Genomic DNA, 19,626 nt, shown 5'->3' on the forward strand with positions numbered 1-19,626 from the left:
AGCTTTGTCAAAAGCATCCCTCTTCTACCAATGATGTCTTGGCCTAGTGGTTAAGACTGAGGACCTGTGTACAATAGGTCTCAGGTTCGAGTCCCTCCGCCCCCATTTGTAATTTATATTGCCCTCGTGGCTCATTCGTTCAAAAAAAAAAAACATCTCTCTTGTTAGTTTTCTAGGTATCATAAAAAATTCAGTGTTGGCAGACTCGATAACATCTACTACCATCGTTTCGCAATATATGCATGATGCATCATTTCTTATTTGGGCGCTATTTATGAATCAACTTCGTCAATCTTTCTTTCAATAAGAAAAATCCTAGTTAATTAAGACCTTGTTAAATTCGTATCAATGCGACAAGTTTAAATATCATCTTTTTGTAATTTTTACATATACGCATTTAGAGATATTAACGTCCAAAGAAGCGTACTGGAATACGTGTAAAAAAAATATTGCATGTATTGTGGAACAGAGGTAGTGTTATGCATTCGGGTGTATCTAACGATATCCCTTCACCTTATTCAAAGCCACGTAAAGTATAGATTAATGTCCTGTACACATAAACAAAGTCAACATTCAAACTTTATGTATTAACTTAGACTTTCACATTGAAAGTAAATTAAAAAGTACTTCCCTACTATGGAGTACGTACAAGTTTGGAAATTTTGCGATCTAGTAATCTACATTAGGAGTAGCATAGTTACACAAGCACACATGTCTTGCACAAGACCAACCAACAAAAATGTGAAGTTATTAGTCTTACTCTTTGCTAATATTTAATTTTATTTATTGTTGAATGCAAAATTGTACGGAGTATTTGGCTGCTAAGTGGTAGCAAGCCCGTATTGACTCTTGACTATTGAATAAATTAAGTCGTGTCAATTCGGTAATGAAGAGTATGAAACCAACCATCTATACTAATATATTAAAAGGCGTTTGTGAAAACGTATATGTGTCACGTAGATTCCCTCTGTATGGATTAAAAGTTTCACTTCCTACCATCTCAACTAACTACAATGTTTGTCATATTTTCACATATAAATGTAAAATACAATCTTTTAAAATTGGACACATTTTTCGAAAACGTAAACCCGACTAAAAGTAAAACCCGGAGCAACGCCCGGGCCACACACTAATTTTATGTTTAAATCATGCACTTTTGCTTATAGTACTTCAAATTCTTGCGTACACTGTACACTGAATTTATTATCGGAATAATTTTATCAATTTTTGATGATTTTTAACATATTTTGATCAAACATTTTTACCAACTTTAAATTGATAAACTTTTTAAAAGTTACATGTTTACGTTTATGCATTATGAGTGATTTTAAAAGGTTAATGTTTATTAAAGTCAAAAAAATTATGTACATAGAAAAACTTTTAAACATTATGAGTTAACTTTATAATTTAATATGTCGTACGGAGTATAATATTTATTGTACATCAGCTTTAAGTAAAAAAAAATTACCATTGATCACCAACAACATTTTAAAGATCTCAGATGTGTTCGTTGTGATGAACATCGGCCTGTGCCCATGCCCAAATTCGCAAAGATGTGTTGAATTTTTTTACGTTGTCTTAACCCACATATTTTTCGGGTCGGGTCATTGATGATCAACCCTAAGATTTGTTCCCCAACTAAACCATATCAACACTGATTTGATTGAATTTATTTGAAATAAATCCTAATAATTTATTGTTAGGAAATCCCTTTCTAAAAAGGTAGGATAATGGACATTTATTTCCTCCATCAAAGGAATAGAAAGGTAGGTAGTTGGTAGTGTTGACATCAAGTCTTTACTCTTTGGTTGACATGGTAGCATTTTAGTCCTACTACTCCTATACTACGGAGAACCTCAAATCTTTGGTTATCCGGTATTCGCTACACCGGAACCAACTGGTTACAACCGGTTGTACTTTATAAGGTACAATTGATAATACGCCGAAGAAGTGAAGAATACAACTTAAACCTATTCATATTAGTTAAATCAACCAATCAACAACTAATGACTGAGTAATAAACTTGATCAATCAAATAGGTTATGTAAAATAAACCTAAACATTGTACTCTAGTATCCGACTAATATGGGTCAGGCGGGGTAGGTTGGTGTTACCCGTGTAACTTTCCTCAAATCCACCCGCAAGAACCTTTTAGTATTATGTATTTTTGTTTTTTTATAAATAAATTAATTCATTGATAAAAAGTCATACGACATTTACATAAAGATTTAAATATAACAAATAAATAACAATCGAATCAAATAAAAATTTCATTTCACCATAGCTACGATTTGGATAAAAGAGGATATACAGTACTTTGTATCTTGTAAGGCATTGTTTTGTTCACCTTATTTCCAATTATTTCAGGAAAAATAAGTTTAGATAATTTAGACAAGTTCAAATAAGATAAGTTTAATAAAAATAAGGGTTGACCGAATATAATTTATCACTAAAATAAGTTGAGATAATTTAGTTAAGTTCAGATAAGATAAATTCAGGAAAAATAAGTGAAAATCAGCTGAAAAGGAAAAAAAAAAAGTAGAAGAAGAAAAGATCATTACACACTTGCACCAACTTGCTGGACTGATGGGATTGGTAATCCATTTGACTATTTGATAAACATTTCGAAGGATGCAGTAACTGCATCACTAAAATGTCAATGCACAACTTACAGCAGTTTTCTTGTAGTGTTGAAACCTGTGGCATACTTGCAGTTGCGTTCACTTGTGCTGCACATCAGATGCTTCAGACTGCACTGTCTGCAGTCAGTCTCTGCACATAAAACTCAGCATGTCCACTTTTCGTCATCCTAGCAACAGCCGGAACACAATCCAGCTTATCCATGGACAGTGATAAAGGACGCAACTTATCAGGATTGCTTCTTTAGACCAAATATACTAAGATTTTACGAGTTTTGTCCCATCAATCAGACAAACTTCCACTATATCTTTCACAAGTTCAGGAATACATCTTTTCCATTCAATACCTATGCATCAAAATTACAAGTATTTATGTTTTAACCCAATACATGATCAAAAAAGGACATACAACATCCACCGTCTCACTCGATAAAAACGAAACTAAGAGCACAGCTACAATCAAGAAGAAGAAAAAAATGTCTATTAACTTCATTCTTTTTAAATTTTTTACTTAATATTGAACTCATCTTCTGCGGTAGTTTAAAGATTTCTGTGACCCTTCAAAGAAATCTCTGAGCAAATTCTCCAAGTCATCAGAATCATACTTGACATACTTCTCAATATCATACTTACTATGCCTTCCAATGAAGCTCTGATATGCCAGAATCACTTTCTGGGATATGGAAATCCTTAACTCTTCCTTGAGCTGTTCGTCTCGAATAACCCACCCTGTTTGGCTCCTATACACATCTTCAAATGCAACACTGAAAATCCTGATCTTCTCTTTAAGAACCAACTTAACTCCTGAACCTGACCCTGATGGTATTCCATCATCCCTTAACGAGGCCACCACTGAACTCCAAGTAGACCTCACATAGCTAGTAGCATGCTGTTGATAACCCACTATCTGAGTTCTTATCCATTCATCCCCGAATATCTTCTGTAACTCAGAATTTATCACTTTTGTTTGAATGTAATGTGTGTTGTTCATCAGAAATATATGCTGCAAGGCAACATCCCTGTACAAGTGTGACTTTTTCTCAAGGTTGAACTTCAATTTGGCAACAATTGCTCGAAGATGATCTGCTAACACACTTTTCTCAGGTAAACCTTGATTCACGGCACCATTGTTGTTGTCATCTCCATCCTTTTTCTGCAGGAGAGTGTTCAGAGTTCCGCAGTAGTCAGGAAGATAGACTATGATGTAATTCATGACATAACTAGATAACGGATGAACTCCTCCTCCAGGGAAAGGGTCTGTTGTAGGATCAGAAAGGATTACTTCACCAAACCCAACGAATGTTGCTCGAGCTGAATCTCCAAGTCTTCCCATAACTTCTTCAAACTCAGTCTTCAAGTATGATGAGCCGCTCTCTTCAGAGAAGAGAGTATTGATCTGCCCCTGAACTTCTGCTAAGACCTCGTACATGTCGAGAAGATAGAAGAGCTTCTCGGGTGTGTGGGGCCCAAGGGCCATTGCATGCCCAAAGTTGAAGAGGCAAGTCATGGAGGATTTGGTGATGTTTGTCAAGCAAAGCGATTGAAGTGGCTCGGACTTCCCAAGAATCTCATCACACAACCGCTTCTCAGCTAAAAAGTAGACTTGAACCGCGGTTCTAATCACTTGAATCCATGTCTTCATCTTGGAAGCCATAATGTTCCAATCCATTTTGACCAACTCATCTATGCTAACTGTCTCCATTCCAATCCCAATCAAGCAATCTTCCAACGCTTCCTTTTGGGTTTTTACATATGCTGCACAAAAATCCTGATCATATTTCGCATCAAACATGGTTTTTTTAATAGTCTTCAGAAATGGGATTGCTTCTGGGTCAATCAAATCAAAAACAATATCCCCTTGTTCCTTTGTAGTGCAACCAACTCCTTCCGCCTCATCATCTTCCCCCTCATCATCTTCCGCCACAGTCGGAAAAACATAGGATTGCCTTCTCTGAGCAAGAATATGAACCAACTCCTCTTCCAATCTCTGCATAGCAACTTGCAGAACATCCTCAGCTTGGGAGATGACAACATAGTTATCATCACCCTTGATACACAAACTCCTAAACAATTCCACCAAACACAAAACATCCTCAACAGCTTCTATGTACTCCGCAGCCATTTCAGGGCCGGATTCCCATAACATATCGAGCCTCTCGAGGTTCGATTCCCAAGCCATGATCTTATCATGAGCAGATTTCAGCTTCTCCTTTGCATCATTCAACTCTCTCTCCCTTAAAATTGGAATGGATTCACTAGTATTGTTGCTATCATGGGTTAATTCCATAGCTGACAGTTTTGAGTCAAGATCTGCTAAAATCTTTTTCATATCATCAGTAAGACTATCATTAGCCTCCAACTCTCTTAAAAGATTATGAGCTGCTAACAGACTCTCTCGTCTCATAGGGTTTGTGGAAATCATATCAACATTTACATCCCCCATTCCCATCATACTAATATCAAGCAACAAATTCTAGGGTTCTTGACAAATAACACAACTCCAATCAATTTACAAACACAAGAAAATTTGTGGGTATTTGACTTTACTAAAGATTATGATAAAAACTGCAAAAACCAACCAAAAAATTGCAAAATACCTCTGATTCTGGTTGCTGGAATTTGTGGGAAAGAATCTGATAATCAGAAAAAATTTGTTCAAAAAACCAAATTAGCAGATGATTAGCAGACCAAAAGACATGTTTAGCAATTTATACAAGAAAGCAAGTAGTCTAAGTCCACTAACTACCCAGGTTGAGATCTTGAAATAAACAACAAATTTAAGAAACACTCAACAACTCATTTAAATAAAACCCAGAAACAAAAAAAACTATGAGCTGATTGAAGTTGAACAATCAACTCCCCACAAGCTGACGAAAAAACCCAAATTAGAAAATCAGAAAAAGACAACAACAAAATAAAATGAAATTAATTAAAAAAAATTAAAAGTTGTGCTTAGAATTTGTCTAAATACTAATTAAATTGACAAAATTAATAATTGGGGGAAGAGGCACAGCCCATCAAATTGACTCAAAACGTGGGAATTTAAAGGGTTGATTGGAGGGCTGCAGTCATGAAGAATTTTGAATATGAAGGGATTTTTAAGTGTAGTTTTAAGTAATAAATAAAAGAAGGTTGATTAGTTGTGAGTAATGGAAAAATTTGTGTATGATAGAATTAATTTCTTTGCAATTTCCTGGATAACTTTATCCTCAACTAGGAAGTAGGAACCAACCTTGCTTGACTTTTCAAAAATGTTAAAAAAAATGGTTTTATGAGTACACGGGGGTCAAACTAATTAGGGCCTCCCTCCTTCGTAACTAAAACCCCACCCGGGACCGTCGGCAGGACCCACCCCTTCTGGCCGTGTCCCCACCAAACAATAGAAATTATAAACGAGAACGACATTCAAACTTGAAATTTATAGGCACCTCGGTTAGAACAAATCGTGTTAAAGATGTTATGGATTACGTCTTAGGAAAGAACAATGTGATAAATACCTTCTACTTCGTATATTTTTTTACAAACTTTTTGAGACACTTCTTTATATTCCCCTTTGTCATTGAAAGAGTTTTCTTTTTTTACAAGGATCTTCCTAAGAATCTTAATTATAACGCATAAATGCTTCTAACCATCATTATTATGAAAATCCTTCACTTTGGTGTATAATGTTCATTTGATGAGAAAGAGTAATAGAAAATTAAAGCTCATTTTAGCTTTAACATGAATAATCAAAAAAAAATCTAGTGCATGAACATTATCTAGTGCATGTCATTTCTTAAAATGGATATGATTATAAACGTGGTTGCATTTTACAAAGTGTAACTTCAACCTAAAACTTGATAGTGTTGCATTGCTATTAAACGAGTCCTTCGAGGAAGAAAATAAATGACTAGGTAAGAAAATGTTATTTCGTAGCGGAAGCGCGCGAGACACGTAAACAAAAGTTAGTTAAAGAACACAGCAAGAAGGCAAGCAAAGAAAAATATAGTCGTAAAAGTTTTGGTTGTCTTTTTTATTGTTTTGAGGAGAGAGAAAAAATCGCCAAACAATTGCTACACAACGCTTTGAATACCTCATTTCTATTCACACTTTTATCCAACCCACCTCCTATTTTTAGTTATATGATCATCCCCTTCCTCTCACCTTTTTTTTTCTTTCTCATTATCCAGAAAAAAAATTATTTTGGAAGGATTTTTGATTCACTGATCCTTTCCTCATCTCAATAGACTCATAATTAACGTTACAAGGTTTTGTTGCAACACCCATCCTTAGGTACGTCTATATAAGACATATCCGGTTCATAACCGTTATGAATGTTTTGTTCGTAACCCTCTAATACACTTTTTGTTGGTCTTGTAATTTGGAATGCATATGAATGGATTGTTTGTGGTGCAATTGATGAAAAATGTTGTGATTTTGCATGATCCCTTTTTTTTTACAAAAATCTTCTAGGATAATGTGAAATTTTAATAATGGATTGTTGATTTGAATAAGTTATTATAAAAGGGTGATTTTCAATGTTTGATGAATTTTACATGTGAATTGTGTGATAAATTCTTGTCAATTATAGAACTATTTGGAAGTATAATCATCAAATTAATTGATTCTTGAACAATATTAATTTGTTCTATAGTAATTGTACCGCTGTATTCTCAAGTTATAAAGAGATGGGAAATTAATTGGTTATGAAGCTAATATAGCTAAAATTGTTGAAATGAAGCTACAATATAAGTTAATTACTCATGCTACATTTCACATTAGTTGAAGTTGAATTTCATCTTGTCCCTAGAATTTTGTGTATGTTTAGGGTAATTATATTGGCGAATGAGTTTGAATAACTAGGTTAATTTTGTATGATATCATGTGTTAAAAATGCTTACAGTCCTATTTTGAATGTCCAATTCCTAGTTTAATATGATGTGTTTGATGAACTTTGGAGAAGAAGCAAGTTGTTAGAGCAAGTCGTAATGGAAGCTCAAAATGAGAGTGAAAACGAAGATGGATATGTTAGACACCGCCATTCTAACACTGAAGGCGTCATAAGTTCTTCCTCTGTATCCTCAGCATCAGATATTAAGTCAGCATTGACTGATTTCTCATTCGACGATATGTACCAAATCGATAAATCCAACAAAAGTAAGTTTTACAACTATATGTTACTTATGATATGTGTTACAAGCTTACAGCAACAATATGTTATGATAAATGTGACAGAAATGATGGGATGTGTCATGTGTGTGTTCTCTTGCTAGGTAGCTTTGCTATTGATAACGAGCAATGTGATGCACCACAAACACTCCCGGATGATGATGGCGATCCTCTGCAGACGGTCCCAGATGATGATGATGATGATGCATCGGTATGTTGTCAATCCCCGCCTGTTCAGGTAATGGAGCGGCCTGCTGCTGCTGCTGCTGAAACATCTGCATATCGGATTCCATCTTATGTGTTTGCTACTACGAAAACATCTCATCCAGAATGGAGTACCACTTCTAATGAGTCATTATTCAGCATTCATACTGGAAATATGAGTTTTACCAGAGATCAATTTAGCTGGCTGCTAAAATCTGGTGAATTGGGTATCTACGGGGGCCCGGCTGATATACGCAAGTCAGGAGAGCTCCCTCCTCCTTCGCCGGTACATGTTCGGAAATCAGAAGAACAACAAAGAGGAGCTGTAAACATACAGACACAGGAGAGAATTCCAAGTTCATCCCGCAAAACAGGAGAAGAGATAATAGCTGCTCATTTCAAGACATTATCAACAACTTCACGTACATCATATGATAAAGAAACGGATTCTCAGGGTACAAGTTCGTCTCAAGTGAGTGAAAGTGCTGATTCTCAGAGAACAGGTTCGTATCAAACGAGTGAAAACACTGATTCTCAGGGTACAAGTTCTTACCATACCAGTGAAAGTGGTGATTATCAGGGAAGAACAAGCTCGTCCCACGTGAGTGAAACCCCTGATTCCGAACCTGGAATCAAAAAAGATGATCCAGTTGTAGATAGGAAACAAAATGCACCTTCAGCTTTAGAAGATCGTGTACCTCTTACTAACTGTATATCACACCATTCAGATGCAAGCGGTCAGTCTTTCGCGTTTCCAGTGTAAGTTGACAACCCGTTTCTTTTCTCTCATTTAGCTCTCAACCTCCTGGGAAGAAATGTCATGAGCTACATATTCTCCATTGTATATCCTTACTTAGTTCATTGACGAATGAATTACACAATCGTGTGTTCATCGACCTGCATTTTTTCTGCCGTTCAAGACAGAAGTGAAATACAGGAATATTCAACTGATAATTCATAGAAGAATAAAAATAGGTGTAGGAAAAAAAGTCTAAATTTGCTTACTAGTTAACTTAATTCGACATTCTTGTCATATTCGTTTGTTGATCAACCTGCATCGTTGTTGCCATGGTAAACTAATCATGTAGTATAATAATTCTGGTGAACTGCAGGCTCGCAGAAATAAGTAGAGACAAATCAGTAAACTCAGGGCAGAGCCACGTTCGATCTGATCTACGAAAGAACTCATTAGCAAACGATCAAGAGGCAACCACGCAACACAAACCTAATGCTGAAGCAACACCTTCATATTATGCATGGTTTTCTTCTTGCTTTTCTTGCTGTTCTTGTTGTAAAGAGTCTTGAAAATGTACAAAAAGAAGTTTACAAACAAAGGACGTTCCCCATTAGTGTCTCTAGTAAACCCTTTAACTATGATTTACACTTTCACTAATCCCCCTTGTAGAAATTGTCATGTATAGAGTTTCGATTTCGGTTGAATGTTATGTTTAAAGATACTTGTTCAATCAGTATGTTATATAGGGATCAATAGATGCATAGATTTGTTAGTCTTTAAGTATGTTATGGTGCCATGTTGGTATCATACACCTTGTATGTACTTATTTCCCAATTTTTATTTTTTTATTACTAAGGTCATTCTTTCACCATTTACTCATTTACTCAGTTTTGTGTGTTTGTGTGTGTGTGTAAGAGAGCCACGAAAGGTAAAGATGTAAATGCAATTTGATCTCATGTCTTTGGTATCAGTGTATCACATAACCACCCTTAATTTTAATCAACTAAACAAGTTGACATATACTATATACACAATACATGTATTTAGCGTATGATCAAGAGACATTTCCAATTTGGGCCTATAATTTGTGTACATGTTAATTGGTGTGAATATATGCCCAAAATAATTGACATATGAGTTGTTGTGATTATTTATAAATCCCATGAATGTCTTTATACAGGGTTGGTGCTTGAGTTGCCTATTTCCCTCCTTCAATTATCCCCCTCTCTCCCACTCGTTCATCTGTCTCTCTCTCCACCCTCATTTTCTTCCCTATTCTTCTTCTCTTAGAAATTTTCTTTTCTCACTTGCCCCTTATGGTTTGGTGAATTTCAAAAAGTCTTTAACTCATCTTGTATGCTCATAATGTTATTAAACTATTAAAAAGATGTAAATTACACGTTAATTCATGACGATAAATTAAGATATTACAGGGTAATAGGGTGATTGAAAATACTGTGGAGGACTAATCTTTACTTTTCATGACTACTCTTTACTTGTGACTGGACTAATCTTCACTTGCTTTGCCAAAGATTAGATGTTTGTTTCTCCTTAGTTAGGGTCACAAGTATCAAGACACACAAATATCCAACAAGTACATTACAAACACAACATTTCCAAACCCAATCGATGCTTATGAAACTCTTAAGACGCTGTGGTCCCAAAACATAGAGTAACATATCCCTCACACAATAAAACTACAGCAGAACAGGGATTTGACAAAAAGTAGTCTCAAATCACAATGGTGTACTCCGTAATAACATTCCTTAGGCAATGACAATAACATCAGCTTCTAAACTGTAATACGAAGTAGTTGGTAATTTGTAAGCATCACCCTTATTTTCGTCTTATTCTAATTGCAAATCTTAAACGATCACTTTGCTAAGTTAAAACTGGAAATGAAAAAAGACCAACAATGCGGGATACAAGAAAAAAAAACCATTGCATATCTTAATATACCTGGGTCTTAAAGCAATATTCAAGAGTGCAGAAACTATTGATGATTGCAGAAGGTACCTGCATTAGCAAAAGGAAGAAAATGTAAGCATTAATATGCTTTAACCTACATGCATAGATGGGAAAGAGAATAAAGAAAACAATAACAGTTTGAACTCTTGTGGATTGGTTAACTAAAGATGCAACAGAGAATTGAAAAACAGACTTATCCCTCAATCCTCAAAAAGGGAGAGATGTAGAAAAAGAAAAGGGAACAAATGCAATTAGAGGAGTGAATGACAACTACCAACCGATAGGCGATAGCAAAAGGTCTATGGAAGGTTGGAAGCGATGGACCAACCTAAGCAATGAGGAATAATCCTCAAGTATGTCATTCCTCACTTGTAATTTATACCGTGGTGCTCAAAAGTCATAATCACATTTCTTATATATAACATGGCAAAAGGAAAAGAAATAAAACCTATGCAGAGTTGTGCATCTCCAGCAGAATAGCAAGCTCATCTTTGATATACGAGTAGACTACCAAAAGTGGGTACGGTTCTCTAAAGATAATCTTTGTACTTAAATTGCACAAAAAAAACTCTACATCTTTGATATATGAGTCTTTTCAACTATGACAGTCATAAAGGGGTGGAGGTAGAACTTGAAAAAGTTAATTTCCTCATAATCTTACGTAACAAAAGCATTCCAATAGCTGATTCAAAGATTCCATTATAATCCATATTTAATTTTTTTCTTTACTATTATGTATTGGTTCAATGAATGTATTAAAATCAACGGAAGAGGCGAAAAGCTCTAACCTTAATAGCTCTTTGGTTTTCAACTGCGATTATAAAATCAGCAGTTCAGTGTGTAGTATGCACGCTCAGAAACATTTTTGATGTCACTTCAGAACTGCACCCAGCAAAAAAAGATGAATTTTACATGTACATTCAAAGCAAGTGTGTAGTATGCATCCTTGGAAACATGTATACTGTGAACTTTATTTTATTTTGAGAAAGATTTGGATACAATACAATGTTTTGCTCGCTCAATGAGTTCAGTCGACCACCAACCATCTTTTATGTGATCATCTGATAGGGGTATTAACTTCTCTTGTATGTGACGAGATTAAGTGCAGTAATGAACGATCTTCTTGCACGAAAAATGCAACATCAGCATCTAACAAGTCGGAGTAACAACTAAAAGAAACACATACTCTGTCCAGGAAAAGGCTTTTCTTTTTACTATACTTGAATAATGCAAGATGAAGTTTCTCAAAATATATAAGAGGCACAATAATCCTTCATTTGGTACCAGATAAAAGAGATTAAGTATTACTTATACAGTTATACCTTCTGAATAAAACCATCTTTTACAACAGAATTGCCAACTCTGTTGAAAAATCAAATAAATCTCCACTGGTAAGAGATCTTTGTCCTTCTAATCTCCACTGGTAATTCCCTACACATCCTCGTTTTAATCAACTTATCAGCATCAAGCTGAAAGCAACCACACCCAGATTACTACAATTCAACTTAATCTTATCCCAATTCTGCAATTCACAATTAGTACTAAAGAGAAATTAGGAGTTAAACTTACATCATTGTTTGGTTGAGTCCGACGAGCAAGAAACTATTCAGGGAGCAGAAATCAACAGAGGACCTCAAGTACTCGCCCCAATAATCAGTTGCCTACAAATTGAATTCAGGTTCAAATTATACTCGCCCAAAAAAAAGGACAAAATTTGAGAAAACCCCCCAGAAATTAAAACCCTTGATTTGTTTTCTGGAACACAAAAATCAGAAATAACCCAACTACAAAAGAGTGCATGTAAACTGTAATTACATTGCTAAAGATTGCACAAATTACACGCACCAAAGCACAACCCAATTGGGTCAAGCTTTACTTACCCATAGAAGCAAAGATTACTTCTAGTTTTCCAATTCAACATGATGTAAGGAAAAAAAAAGTAGAGAAATAAAATGTTGATCGAAATGTAGAAGAATGGATAGAATTAGAAATTGGAACATCTAAAATCGGAGAAAGAAATCATTTTCGAAAGTAGACTAACCAGAAATAGACCTTGTTCATTGCGCAGTCGACGGTTGAGGAGGCGAGCAATGATGGAGCTTTGCGAAGAGGAAAGAGAAACCGCGTAGTACCATAGTCGACGGTGACACGAAGCAATGAATAGGAAGAAAGAGCAGCTGGAACTATGGGAGTGAAATCCAAGGGCAGAAACGTAGTTGCAGTGTCAATAAGGGTAAACTCTATCATCCCACTGTCGTTAAGGCTAACTTTTGTTCGACTTATATTGACTTGTTTCAGAATTCAGATAAACATAATACGAAGTATTTCGTATAAGTTTAGCAAAAATAAAAATAAAAATCACACATTTTCACACATAAAAAATACGGATTTTTCATGAAATACCCCTCAATTTTCACGAAATTCACCAAATGCCCCTCAACTTTCAGAAATTCACCAAATGCCCCTCACCTTTAATATAATACCCAAACTACCCTTACTAATGACGCGCCGTTAGTCCGTCGTTAGTCCGCCGTTAGCCTACTTTTCTAATTCACCAAATGCCCCTACAATGTAACTTATTTCACCAAATACCCCTATTTTAAAATATAATTTACCAAATGCCCAAATGTAAAAATTACCTTTTTAAAGCCCAATGGCTAGTTTTTTGGGATTGAAAAATAGCCGTAGCTTATTGTTTTAGTCACCAAAACTTTCCAGTCATTTGAGAGTTGAGACTATGGAAGATATAAGGCAGTGTGATGATAGATACTGTGGCAATGGTATGTTACAGTTTAGAACTATTCGGCCCGAGTTAATAAGTAAGCCCCTTGAGTATAAGAGGATACTCAAGGGAAGGGAATCCTCACCCCCAAAATACAACTTTGAGGTTGTAAGATACAATCTCAACAACTAGGTTAGGCCAAGTACTACTTGGTACTTTGTATATGCAAGCAATACACTTGATACAAATATATAATGCCTCAATTTACTTATTTACATTTCTTATAGAGTGGCATATGAAAAGAGCGATACAATTAAGAGAATGTCTCTAAAATAAAAGACCAACCAAATGAAACTCTACTCAAAAGACTAACACCACTTAATGAGTTTGATGCGTGTTTGGTTCACGGTTATTTGAGGCCACGAAACGAAATTAAGAACATGACTTTCTTCCCACTTATGTGCTTGGATAACAGGAATATGATACTCCATTACTAGAGGTAATAGAGTGTAATATCAATTGGTTATCTGCAATATGGAGGCCCTTTTTTCCTTTCCTTTCCTTTCCTTTCCTTGAGTAGTGATTTTAACTTATATTCATGCAAAACAAGAGGTAATAGACTCATTATGTGTGGATGATGATTTTGAATGATAACTCATGACACAAAACTGAGATGAAACTACAACAAAACAATTTGGTGACTAAATAAACACTCAGAACAGGGTTATTTATACTAAAACAATAAGCTACGGCTATTTTTCAATCCCAAAAAACTAGCCGTTGGGCTTTAAAAAGGTAATTTTTACATTTGGGAATTTGGTGAATTATATTTTAAAATAGGGGTATTTGGTGAAATAAGTTACATTGTAGGGGCATTTGGTGAATTAGAAAAGTAGGCTAACGGCGGACTAACGGCGTGTCATTAGTAAGGGTAGTTTGGGTATTATATTAAAGGTGAGGGGTATTTGGTGAATTTCTGAAAGTTGAGGGGCATTTGGTGAATTTCGTGAAAATTGAGGGGTATTTCATGAAAAATCCGTAAAAAATAAGGAGCTATTTTTTAGAAAAAGTAAGTTCAAATAAGTTCAGTCAAAATAAGTCCAATAGAACAGACCAAATAAGTTCTGATAAGTTCGGTTAGGTTCAGATAATATAGGTTTCACAAATTCTTATTTACAATGGGTGTACAATAAATATTGTACACCAGAGTAAAAGTTAACTCAAAATGCTTAAAAGTTAAGCTTATATATGTAAAAGTTATCTATTTTTTAGTGATAAATTTTTTCATTTTAGTAAAACTTATTTCTTCAAAATTACTAATAATGTATAACATTAATCATTTAACCCATTAAAATGTTTATCTATCAACTTTTTTTTTACTAATATAAAAGTTAATCAAAACTAGATTAAAGTTATAAAAAAATGGGTTAAAGTTATCTTGGTGTACAATAAATTTATTGTACACCTTGTGCGCGCAAGACCTTTTGTATAAGTTTAGCAAAAGTAAGTTTTTTTTCAGACATTTTCACACACTAATAAGTTTATTTCAGACAAAATAAGTTTTTCCACATAAAATAAGTTCAGATAAATTCATATAATATAAGTTCAGTCAAAACAAGTCCAAAAAAAATGGAGTCTCAGAGAAACTTTTGAAGAAGGATGGTAGAGTTATTGCGGGCATGTAAAGAAATATTTACGTTTTGGCTTCTAAAATTTTAAAGGATGTACTCCCTTCGTTTCAAATAATAAGGACGCTTTGACTTTTAACACTATTCACAAATTTTAATTTGATTATCATTTGCGATTTTTGTGTAAGAAAAAATATTGTTGTGTGGAGTCTTGTTTGATACGTCTTGATATGTACTTTCGGAAGATCAATTTTTTATAGTTTTACAAATATAAAATTATAGGTATTAGTGTCCAAACATTTACATTGGCAAGCGTGAAAAAGTAAATTGTCCTCATTATTTCGAAACAAAGGGAGTACTCCGTAAGTAAGTACCGTTCGTCTTTTGAATTAAAACAACAAAAAATTGTTTTTTTTATTAATCGAATTTGTAGACCTATTCGTTTTTAATGGTTGCAACAGGTAACGTACCCGTTTGAACATGTTACCTATACACGTGCCCCTTTTTAATTAGTCAAAAGAAGAACTCCTTTCTTTTATCCCTTCTCCAACTGCTTACAAAACCCCCTTATTCCTCCACTTACCCATCCCGCCAAGGATCAATGCTAATGGGGTCCTTGACCAAATCCTCTTTGATGTATGTGTTCCAAAGAAAATAGAATAATGGGATGTAGGGCCACTAAGCTCTTTGCGCCATTCACCATTTTCCGATTCGCTTATTTTGATGATAATCTTGTTGTAATTGTATAGTTGAAATTAAAATTGGCAAAAGGAGGGAGGGAGGAGAAGAAGAAGAAGAAGAGAGGATGATATGGCCGCACCTTCATCCTTCACACAATACACCAATTCATAAGAAAAAAGATCGATGATGAAGAAGGTGAATAACAATTAAGAACATAGAGAAGTACGTGTACCTAATTATAGGAATCGCTACAATTTTCAAAATTATATACCTCAACATTATTAGTTTAATTTCAAATTCCCCATATTTTTTAGCAGAAAAACGTTGTTTTGTGGGGATGAATTCCACCGATTTCATTAAAAGAACTTTCTCTTCATCCCTTGCCCCATTCCATGGTTGCCGTTGCCCTTTGTCATTCTCTCTTCCGCCATCCCTCAGTCCACGTCGGACACTTCTCGGCGTTATCATACTCGATCATCATGTTCCAAAAAAGTCGGTCATTCTTCAATTTCTCTGGTCTGTCTTCCTCCGCCAAATTTTTATCCCCAAAAAACGGAAAAAATCACTTCCAAATTTCAACAACCCTAAATTACTCACTTAAAACTTCATCGATTAGGAGGGATGCTCGCGCAATTCGGAGCAACTGTGGATTCGTCAGAAAACCTTCTACGATGGTGTTTCAGATCAAAACCGATGCACATGACATCTAAGACGATCCCATAGGTGTCAACATCTCTCCTCTTATCGACAACAAATTTGACTCCGAGAAATGTGAAGCTCTCAAACGTCTCCTTTCTCTCGTTGCTTAAGGTCTCCAATTTCTTCGCTCAAGTGGAAAATTCACTAAGATAGTGTTTGGAAATGAGCATTTCATTTCAAATATACAGATTTCAAATGCAGATATTAAAATCCTCATATTCAATTCCAAATATTATGTTTGGGAAAACCAAAGATTTCTAAATCTATCATTTCAAATCTACCATGTTTGGAAAATTGGAATTTCATTTCCACAATACTCCGTATAAAATTTCAACTGACATCTTGTAAACAATTACAAGGAACAATACAATACAGACCCCAATAACTCAAAGCCAAACTATCAGACCAACCTGCTCAGCATAGCTACATCAATGTCAATTTTTTTTTCTTTCCCTTAGCACCTTTCATTACTATTGGAGATTAACAAAGAACAGATCTTGCTCTACAACAACCAAATTGGATTTGAATTTACAAAGAAAACTGAGTTATGATAAAAAATAATGGTTTCGTTAATTTATGTGATAAATCTTGAAGAAAAAGAGGAAGCATTTCAGTATTTAATTAGCGACGACTGACTGTGAGCCGCCAATCCCATGGATGCCTCCGACGAGTGGTGGAGAGAAGGTTCATGCTTCGTCGTCGGTGGAGAAGTGGTCGAGCAATCGATGGTGGACTGGTGTTGCATGTGATAAATTGAGTCCAGGAAATAAGGCCAGTGTTGGAGTTGTGAGAATGGGATTTCAAATGACAACTTATAATTTGTCATTTTCAATTACCAATCTATATAATATACTAAAAGAGAGGAAATCAATGTGGTGATGACAAGTGTCACTCATTGATTCGCCTCTCTTTTAATTAAAAATAACGGTTTTTTCATGAAATGTCCCCGAGGTTTGCAAAAATGCACCAAATACCCTCGCGCCTTTTGAATCACATAATATACCCCTATTTTTTTATACTGTTCATGAGATGCACCTTTGAGTTAACGCCGTTAGTCTGCCGTTAGTCGCGTTTTACTATTTTGCCCTTAATACATGTTTTCGACATAAATTCCAAAAAAAAAAAATCAAACTTATTTCTCTTTCTCTCTCCTCTCCGACGTTCTTCCCCCTGCTATCTAGTGGCCGGCGGCGTCCGGTTTCCGCTCTCTGGTCGCCGACGGAGGCCGATTTCCGTCTTCCCCTTTCCGACGTCCTTATTCGCCGCTGTCGAGTTTACCCGTCGTGAGGTTCCACTCTCTCCTTCTCTCCTTGACTAGATTGGAATTGCATTTATTGATTTCAGTGTTGAATGTTGTTGCCGTCATTGTTGTTGTTTTTTTGTTGCTATTATTTTCAATTTTCTGGATGTTGTTGTTGTCGTCGATAGAATTGATAGACTATTAGAGTAAATGTGTTTGTTTTTTTCGAATCCAAACATAACCTGTTTGCTGCTATTTGAATGTTGTCGTCATTGTTGTTGTTTTTTGTTGCTATTGTTGCCATTGTTGTTGTTGCTGTCAATTTTATGGTTGTTGTTGTCGGTGGAAGTGAATTGATTGATTGATTAGAGTAAATTGATTGATTAACGTAAATTAATTGATTGATTAGAGTAAATTGATTGATTTTTCGAATACAATCAGCCCCTTTGGTATGTATGTAACCCAGAATTTCACATCTTTTATGGGTTGCTAAAAGTTGGGTTGTTAATTACTTGTATATGAGAAAATATGTTGATTGGACTGACTTTATAACTGATCTTTATGCAAAGTTAATCCAGTTGCATAAAACTTCAGCATGTTGTATTCTATGCAATCGGGTGACAGGATGCAGCCAACACGTTCTAGTTTCTGGCGCCATTCTAAATGTTGTTGCTGCATTATCTGGTAAGCAGAAATGCTTTTATAGGTATAGTGTAATTGCCTCTGTTTCAATAGGCAGAAAAATTGCATTATAAGAACATCGTTGTATATCAACTTGTCAATATATTTGAACTATGAACTCGTAGTTATTGGTACATATGAATTCATTCTGTGTACATATGTTCAAAGCATGAGGATTAGGCTCCGAACTTGCTAGTGTGGTCATTGTTAGTATTGAATACCCAAGCATGGTTCTATTGGTTCCCTGAATAGTGGGTGGGTATTCTTAATAGTGGGTGGGTATTGTTAAGTTCAATAAAATTGAACCAATGGAACTACCGAATTATTGAGACTGATTTTGATGATTTATGAGCTTGAATTCTCTTATGTTGCAAGAGAATATTTGCTAATATCTTGAATATTTGTTTATGCATTTATTTTCAGGCTCAGAAGGTTTCTCAGGTTCACGTTTCGCAGCCCAAGCTCGAAGAGGAGAGGTTCAAAGTGTTTGCTGGCAACATCAGGTGGAGGTAAATTCATGAGTCTAGTTTGCTTGCACTTGGGAAGAGAGTTCGTTCCTCAATGGTGGCTGCTGGATTTAGATGTATTTGGTGCAACTTAGTTTTAAAATAGTTTTATATCCTTATTTATAGTTTCAGTTACTACAAAACCATCAAATTCTGCAGTTTAAAAGCATTTTGCGTATTTGGTGCAACTTAGTTTCAAAATAGGTGTATATTGTGCAATAAATTTATAAATAGGGGTATTCTGTGAATTATAAACACGACTTAACGGAGGACTAACGGAAGGTCGGTTTAGGGGTATTTTGTGCAAACTTGGGAAAAAATAGGGGTATATTATGTGATTCAAAAGACGCGAGGGTATTTGGTGCATTTTTGCAAACCTCGAGGGCATTTCATGAAAAAACCGTAAAAATAATCTCTAATTAAGACATATATGAAATAATATCATAACTTGATCAAGCTGCCGAAAATACTCATATAATATCTTTAACTTTATTACTACGCATTTGATAAATCATGATATCATTGTAACTGTATGTAAAACGGGTCATAGTTCCAAAAAAAAAAAAAAACAAGAAGCACAAGTATTAATTAAGTAACTATTGTAAAAGATATTTTTGACTTTTTTATTTTATATATATACTTATTACTCATTAAAATACATCAAGAGCTATGTATCTTGGCATTATTCTATTTCAATCTCACGAGTCACACCTAACATTATTCTTACATATTGTTACTATGTTTATAATTTATATGTGATTATCTGACACAATT

The 19,626-nt window shown here is 35.0% G+C and overlaps 2 protein-coding genes across 2 annotated transcripts; one reads left to right on the forward strand and one right to left on the reverse strand.

Moving 5' to 3' along the window:
- Window positions 1-2,903: 2,903 nt before the first annotated feature.
- LOC110795634 (exocyst complex component EXO70E2) lies at window positions 2,904-5,919 on the reverse strand. The gene has a single exon (XM_022000657.2). It carries the CDS (start codon window positions 5,089-5,091, stop codon window positions 3,163-3,165), a length of 1,929 nt encoding a protein of 642 aa, XP_021856349.1. The 5' UTR covers window positions 5,092-5,919; the 3' UTR covers window positions 2,904-3,162.
- Window positions 5,920-6,738: 819 nt separating this feature from the next.
- On the forward strand, window positions 6,739-8,451 carry LOC130461321 (uncharacterized; the record flags this gene model as incomplete). The annotated part of the gene is made up of 3 exons (XM_056829370.1): window positions 6,739-6,911; window positions 7,585-7,775; window positions 7,892-8,451. Coding segments are annotated over exons 2-3 (729 nt in total), but the record flags the coding sequence as incomplete, so codon positions are not given.
- Window positions 8,452-19,626: the final 11,175 nt, after the last annotated feature.

This window comes from Spinacia oleracea, chromosome 5 (assembly GCF_020520425.1).
Source record: "Spinacia oleracea cultivar Varoflay chromosome 5, BTI_SOV_V1, whole genome shotgun sequence".
Taxonomy (NCBI): domain Eukaryota; kingdom Viridiplantae; phylum Streptophyta; class Magnoliopsida; order Caryophyllales; family Amaranthaceae; genus Spinacia; species Spinacia oleracea.

Excerpts from the sequence above, each read along its gene's own strand:
- LOC110795634 (XM_022000657.2), bottom strand. The coding sequence starts at position 5,091 with ATGATGGGAATGGGGGATGTAAATGTTGATATGATTTCCACAAACCCT.